This window comes from Priapulus caudatus, unplaced genomic scaffold, assembly GCF_000485595.1.
Source record: "Priapulus caudatus unplaced genomic scaffold, Priapulus_caudatus-5.0.1 Scaffold16, whole genome shotgun sequence".
In the NCBI taxonomy this organism is placed as follows: domain Eukaryota; kingdom Metazoa; phylum Priapulida; class Priapulimorpha; order Priapulimorphida; family Priapulidae; genus Priapulus; species Priapulus caudatus.
The window spans coordinates 667511-675738 of record NW_014577077.1 but is presented as its reverse complement, the minus strand read 5'-3'; the positions used below and the strand labels follow the sequence as shown (position 1 = coordinate 675738).

At 43.2% G+C, this 8228-nt stretch overlaps 1 protein-coding gene across 1 annotated transcript in view; it reads left to right on the top strand.

Annotated features, from left to right (window-relative positions):
* The window catches only part of LOC106810168 (coiled-coil domain-containing protein 127-like), a 6609-nt gene extending 236 nt beyond the window's left edge, over nt 1–6373 (top strand). The window contains exons 2-3 of the mRNA XM_014813453.1: nt 4856–5008; nt 5217–6373. Coding sequence (XP_014668939.1) covers nt 4856–5008; nt 5217–5614 — 551 coding nt within the window. The 3' untranslated portion in view covers nt 5615–6373. The remainder of the gene's footprint in view (nt 1–4855; nt 5009–5216) is intronic.
* The last annotated feature ends 1855 nt before the right edge of the window (nt 6374–8228 follow it).

The window sequence follows — 8228 nt, the reverse complement described above, 5'->3', positions numbered from 1 at the left end:
ACCTGAAAACTACCCAGCGGCGCACCAGCAGCCCCAGAGTAGCGGCGCCAACTCATTGGCGCGAGTCCTCCGTAGATTTCCCCGCGCGGAGGTGCGCCATCTCCTTTCACGGGCGCTCCTACCTTTATTACCTTGCCTCGTCGCAATTGTTCCGCGCTGATCCCAGGGTGGTTTCCTGTCTGCAGTTTGCGGCTGTCACCTCCCATTGCGTCCACCTCAGACCATCGCCAGTATCCAGTCCGACTCCGACTTTCAATGCCTTTCTCCGTGGAGCAGGTCTTCAGAGGCGCCGCGCCAAGTCGATGACGTCTTGCGCAACTGCCGTGGCTCTTCTAGTCGTCTTCTGCTGCTCCCACCTCGCACCGACCGCAGTTGCCGATCGATGCTCGGTGGCGGCCGCCGAGGCGCTCCCTACTTCCGCTAACGTACTGCTGGGCTGACAGCCCTGACCATCCTCCAACAGTTCGGTGTCAACACCGGTGGGCTGGCCAGACTCCTTAGCTCCTCTTCACCTGCCTTCTCGCTTCGCATTGCTCGACCTGCTACGCCGCGATCCTCATGCCTGGTCTTGCGGCTCCAATGTAACGGGTTTTTCTTTTTTCCCTACCTCCGTCTCGGCGAGTCTCGCTTACACAGCGCCCTCTGGGCGGGGGGGGCTTTCCGGCCGTCCAGTGATAGATACAGAGGGAGGGGGGGCGCCAAAGAACCTGATGTTGGCAAACAGTAGTCAGTAACTGCAGCCACGCCTGCAACATCCAAGCGCAAACTAAATCGCTTAGCGAACGTCAACTAATAATTGCCTAAAAAGTCATTCCCGTAGAGGCGAAAAACACACGCAATTAATATTAGGCAGAAACAAAGTGCATCATAGCGAGAAACGACAAAACACACAGTTGGCGTTCCACATGCAGTCTTGCTGAGCTAAGCACACCTAGAGTTCGAACTCTCCACCTATAAGTGTCCACGAATTTCTTCTCATACATTAATAAACACACAGATTAGGTTTCCTTCCCTCCTCCGTAACCTACGCTAGCCGTTATAGTTAACGTTGCCATTACGTCCACAACAGTCTACAAATTCCTACAAATATTTCATAAACACGTACGGTTTACCTCAGCATACAGCTACATACGTACACATACTGGTCTACATACGTACACATACCAAAGTACCACTAGTAGTTATGTGGTGACTAGTACGTACGCACTACGAAAGCACTACAAAATTTACAGTACGCCCACGTTAAAGTAATTAACAATCGGACGCTTCTTAAACACAACTGGCCGCCATCGCTCTGCAGGCGTATTCTTTCTTCGCGGCAACGTTTTCTCTATTGTTCTGCCTTCCCCTGGAATCGTCCTCGCGGCTAGCGCCAATCTCTCCGTGAGATAAAACTGCAGCATCGATTGCACGAATTCTAAAAGCGAATATCTGCTACAACTGTAAACGATGCCATTACCACTCGCTAGAGTTAATATGGGCGCACTTTTTCAACGAATGAAAACACGATAAAGTTGAATTCAAGCCGTTTTATTTAACACTGGTGTCCGATACCATACCGGTATATCGATCGACGACACTACCAATGTAGTACGTGTTGTAGACTGGTAACCTCGTCGACAGTTCCACACGCCTACATAACACGTCAGTGTAGCGAAGGATATATGCCGGAGTGAGGGTGGCGAACGGGTACCAGTCTATACGTGTTGTTGACAGCTTGCAATGTAGAGCTATTATATGTAGTATGTTCTCTGAATCTGCTCGCATGATTTGAAATTGCTTGACTGTAAACGATGCATTACCACTCATAGGAGTATATTTGGCGCACTTTTGCAATGATGAAAACAGAATAAAAGTTGATATTTCAAGCCGTTTTATTTAACACTGGCTAAAAATAGCATACCGGTGTATCGAAGCGACTACCATTAACCATGTACGCTGTGGCGCAGTTGTAGCACGCTTGCCTCATAGCGCTTGCTCATTTACTATAAAAGGGAAAGCGAATTTTTATTAGCTAAGTTATTTTTAAGTTAAGGAATTCCCCTCATGGGACTCTCCTGGGATATCCCAAAATCCATAATGATGCTCTTCACGACAATGTGCTCACCACATCTTCACGTTCGGTTCAGTTTGACACCGAAAACTTTGTAGCTGAGTTAATACACGTTAATAGGCCTATACCTTTATCTCCTGCACTTAAGGTAGGTTTTCCAATTCCTGCATGAATTATGTATTGTTGGCAAAACACGTTAAACCCCCAGACAGCCCACAGACAGTGATTACCAACTGCTGACCAGAAAGCTCCTGAAATTATTAACTTGCTGACCAAACTAAACTGCTGATATTGGGGATTTCAATTTTAATATCAATTCTTACAAACTGCTGATATAATTCGATATTAGGCATAAAATAAAAAAATGTCTGTTTACGGTTCCAAAATCAATTTTTTAAAGGGTTATATTCGAGAATGACTCTGCAATGGTACTAGACTCAAAATCCATAGACTTCACACACACATACTTGATGCAGAAACACTCACCGGCCCTGGCAGTGAACAAAGAACATTAATACCCAGGATAATATCAGCTCCATCCGATGCCAAGCTATCATTTACACTGCAACGCTGCCAGTTCCCTATTCGCTTGGCTTACTGCATCACCATCAATAAAGCGCAAGTCAAAACTTTCAAGAAGCTGGACATTTTCCTCCCAAAACCCGTCTTCTCTCATGGCCAACTTTACATGGCTTCCTACGTGCTAAATCTTTTGCCGAGATAAAGCTTCAACTGGAAACTACTCACAACCAAACTCAAGGCAAATCAGTCTCTGTTTACGACACTACCAACGTTGTATACCCTGAAGTTCTGTAATTTAGTGCCCATCACCTGTACGTTTGTATTCTATTTTACGCCTTCAAAGTACTTCTTCTCAGCTAAACCATGCATCTCTACATTCACAGCATATGCCCGCACCCGTGAGCATCACTACGCATAGACTTTCACTACCATAGGCTTGGGCCTGACCACACCTGCCTTCCTTCCATGGCATGCTCTATGTTGCCTCTCACAAGTAGGCAAACCCAGGGCGATGTACATTCACACACAGCACACGAAGACCAAAAACATACTTTACAAAGAAGCCCTTGATCCTTAGGTGAGCTAACAACACTAATACACTCATTCATGAATTCCCACCGTGCGAAGGACGGGTACTTTGCTAGTTAAATATATAAACAAGAATATACACAAAGTGACCCTGAACAATTGAGTTCCTCCGCAATCTGCTGCGTACTCGTACGATGTCACCAATGCTGATGTATTCAAAGCAAATGTGTATGTGTTACATTCCGCAGAACAACTGTTATGATTTTTCATCAAAGATTTTTACCTTGCGTTTTTTTATTTTTCTGGACAATACGCTACGCCCTAACATAAATAAAATCATGCTGCTTAATTCTACTAAAAAGTGTGTTATATTAAAAGAATTCTAGCAACTATTTTTTAGAAAAATATCTAACATTCAAGTCATCATTATATTTACAGCTGTAATCGAACCCGTGACCATCGTCTCTCAGTAAAACATCTATGCACTCACCCAACCTTGATATGTTTTGTTTAGATCTAATGCATATAATATGTTATACATTGCTCAACAATAGAGAAAAAACATTTTTGAGAAGAAAGAAGTTCAAATAACCGGAACCTCGGATCGTCAACTCCAAGACCAATATACGCTATGCACTCCCCCAACGTGATGACGTATGATTCATATTTCGCATCAGAACTTACATACATGAGCAAGAATATACACAAATTATAAGTGACCTCTGGATAATTGAGTGCCTCCGCGATCTGCTACGCACTCATACGAAGCTACCAATACTGATAATGTGTGATTTATATTCAGAACCAATGTGTATGTGTTACATTCACATTAATGCGCTCCATCGATTCATCACGCATCCCGCCACAATACTTCTTATTTTTACTACTTTATTACATAAGAAAAGCGCTCGCGTCACTGGTTGCATTGCCAGTCAAGATAATATTTACCGGCTAAACTTACGCACTTAAAGTGGGCAGGAATAATCCCGGGATAGATGTGCATGGTAAAATCCGCTCTAAATATTTCTCTTTGGCTGCAGCATCTGGCCACAATCCTCAGTCACATGCTAATGTTGTACATAGGAATAGTGCTCGCGTCGCTGGTCGCATTGCCAGTCAAGTTAATATTTTTCTACTTGGAAACTTACGCGCTTATAATGGGCAGGGGTATATGCTGAGGAGAGATTTTGATGTTAAAATACGCTCTAACGTTTTCACTTTAGCGGCAGCATCGCGCCACAATCCTCTCTATATGCTAATTGCTAATGTACGGATGAATGGTGCTCACGTCGCTGGTCGCGTTGCCAGTCGAGATAATATTTTTCGTGCAAACTTACACGTTAAAAATTGGCAGGGTTAGGTCCAGTAGAGATTGGCATGGTAAAATACGCTCTAAAAATTTCACGTCGGAAGCGGCATCCCGCCACAATCCTTAGTTACCATATTCTGATGTAGGATGTCTTCCTACATGCATGCGGGATGACGCTGGTTTTGCCGGTCGTTGTTGCCGGCCAAGGTGATTTATCCGGCCAATGATACGCGCTCAAAATGCGCAGTGAGGGGGGTAGAGGGTCACACACACACACACACACACACACACACACACACACACACACACACACACACACACACACATATATATATTTACACATGTTGGTTATCTTTACATGAACATAAGTTAAATCAGTTGCTATCATCAATGTCACAATTTTGTTTGAATTCATACTAGTATCTTGGATTTCTTTGTTTAAGCATTCGTCAAGAGTCGTTCAGAAAAGGAAAAGGAGGCTTTGATCGAGGAACACCTTACACAATTAACATGCCTCAAAATAAATCACGAGAAAGAAATTCGGATGATGTGTGAGAAGCATGAGAAAGAACAACTACATGCCTCAAAGGAGGAAGGTAATTCTATGGATTTTGTTTAAGCTCGTCTACTTTGATTTTTTTTACAGTGAAACGTCTAACGTCTAAGATTAACATCTAATTATTGAGGCGTAACACACATATAACCTCATACTACGCAATCAAAAGTTTAGCGATCTCGAAAAGTGAAAAGTAAAATGTGAGTAGAGACAAAAGTGTGAAATCACAACACTCATTTACTTTTCAGCAAGCAAGTCTTTACTGAAAGGTCTCGAAGAAATTTCAAAGGAAGAAGAAATATGTGCACATAATACATTGTGGAAACTGGCGTCTTTTGAAAGAGGAATTCGTAATGTTTTAGACATTTACTGCAGCCCCTTCAAGTCTAAGGAGGATCGAATGAAGCATGAGAAGGAACTGCTAAGGAATACATTTTCTCAGAGATTTGGAAATATCAATATGTACAATGATTTAGAACACATTTTCAAATATGATCAGAAACATTGTGGGAAAACAAAAGAAGAGAATGGGCAATTATATCAAGTTTACATGAAGTACTGGAGTTCACAAATCGAGCTTTTTAAGTACAAAAATATCCTACACCGATTTCAAACATGGAGCAATATTCAAGGTGGACAGAAGTAAATTGTTGACTTGACATGTAGCATATTTGTTGAATGAAAATTTGTTGGTGCTTCACAGGATTCCATTTTATTGTTAAGATGGTGATATCATGTCTGATAATACTGTATGGTAATAATGATACCAGTTTGACACCCATCTTGTAGGCATAGAGATCATGACAAGTCAATTTGTTATGTGTTGCTATTTTATTTTGGAACACATAGATTAAAGTGTTCATCCAAATGTAACAGTGTAAAAAAAGTCAACTACATAATAAAAAATTGTTGTAGCAGTTTGTTACAGCATGGTACAATACAGTTATTATTACAGACAAACTCACATATAAATACAAGAAAACAATTAGGGCCACATTTTAGCCAATTTAAATAACTGATGTTATTTAGTGTACGCAAGCATAAGAATTCGATTAAAGTAACTAACGTTCTGCTGCACCCCCAATAGCAACGTCAAATGACACGTGTTTTTAACATGTTAACAAGCCACATCGTATTTTTCCTAATGTGCACACCTATTGTGTCCAAATTTATGTGCAATTCTCTAGACTGCTATTGCAAGATGTCTATGGTTTGAAATCATATATACATAAAGAAATCACATAACTTGTGTGCCGGGATTGGATGATGGCTAAGAAATTTCGTCATTTCAATAATTCAATTATAATTGGGGTTGTCCTCGTAGATTTGTAGCCTGTGAATACCATAACTGTTGTAACCACGACTGTAATAATTAGGTTCATTAAAATCAAATTTTATTTGCATATGTATAAATATTGTATTTGCATGTGATAAAAGTAGGGAAATAATTGTTGTAAAATTCTTAGCCTTTCTCCTTCACAAACTTATGTAATTATTTGCGTATGTAATTATAATATATAAGGCGCGTGATCGTTGCATTACGCGTGCGTGCGTACGTGCGTGCGTGTGATCGCTAAGGGTGGGGCCAGAGGGGAACAAGACCCGCGTCCCCAGTCGAAGAAATAAATCGGTAACTCGTTGATCATCGATTTATGAAAAGAATTCGCAGTCGCTCTCCACCGGCAGCGCTTCGCTGGTCGCAGTAACTTATATAATAATTATGAGCCAACAATATAACACAATCAAAAAGGTAAGGGCCGTTTTATTTGTACATACCAGTGTACAGCAGAGGCGGAGCCTACTCATTTGCCTTGGTGTGGGCTTGGAGTAGTCAGATTATTACTCCAAGGCGTGGGCAAAGCCACGCGCGGTCGGCAGTTCGCCGTTGACTCGCAATAGTATCTAGATTTGTCTGGGTCGGCAAACGGGCAACTGACTCCTTTACCCCGCACCGCTTGTATAGATGCATATACGATGTGTGCGTGTGTGTGCGTGTGCGCGTGCGTGTGTGTGTGTGTGTGTGTGTGTGTGTGTGTGTGTGTGTGTGCGCGCGTGTGTCACTGTGTGTGTGCGTGCGTGCGTGTATACCTACGCGTGCGTGCGTGCGTGCGTGCGTGCGTGCGTGCGTGTATATATATATACACCATATATATATACTATAAAAGTCATAGGTTAGCTTGCTAAACCGCTAATGATACATTGTAAACATTTATGTTGGCGAAATATGCTAGACTAGTCGTGGCCTATTCACCCTAACCTATACACTCTAACCTATCAGGGCCGTAGTGGCCGCCACAAGGGGCGGATTCAGACCGTATTTGCCGTATTGGGAAATACGGTCTAGATTTCAAAGTGCCCTTCGAAATTACAGAAAATACAAAAAATGCAGAAAACAATTTGATGGAATTTGGCTATATTCTTTATTTGTTTTCGTTTTCTTCTAATTCATTGACAGGACTTGAAGGAAATCAAAATTTTACATGGTAACAAAACTAGCTTTGATATCTGAAAAAAAAGGGAAGTGCTTGAATCATTCTGCATTAATTGCTGGTATGCAAAGCGCAGGCAAAATGAAGCAGAAATAAAATTCCATATTGGGTTTTAGCTATTGCTGCTTGACTAAATATGATCTCAAATGGTGCTCATTTTTGTGCCCAGGGACCCTTGAAATTATGACATTTCCCGGGGGAGGCCCCCCAGACCCCCCGCGATTTGCCCTTATGGGGGATGTGCCCTTAAAAACTGGAAAATACTAGGAACGTCTGGAAGAACTGGAAAGTCTAGCCTCAGCCCTGGATCCGCCCCTGGCCACGGCAGCACGGCACTGCCGTGGCACTATTTTTTCCAAAAAGCTGGTGGAGCTGGTGGAGAATGAGGAAGGGGAGGAGGTGGCGGAGAAGGAGGAGGGGAGAAGCTGGTGGAGAAGGAGAAGGTAGAAGCTGGTAGATAAGGAGGAGGGGAGAAGCTGGTGGAGAAGAAGGAGAGGAGAAGCTGGCGGAGAAGGAGGAAGGGGAGAAAGGAGAAGCGTGCTGCGCCGGCATTTCATTGATGTACAGGTGGGGCTGGGTTGGCAGATTCTCCCTTCTCCCCTTCCTTCTTCTCCCCTTCCTCATTCTCCCCCTCCGTCTCCCCACCTCCTCCACCAGCTTCTGCCCTCCTCCTCCTCCACCAGCTTCTCCCTTCTCCCCTTCTCCTCCACCAGCTCCCTTCTCCCCCTCCTCCTCCTCCACCATCTCCCTTCTCCCCCTCCTCCACCACCT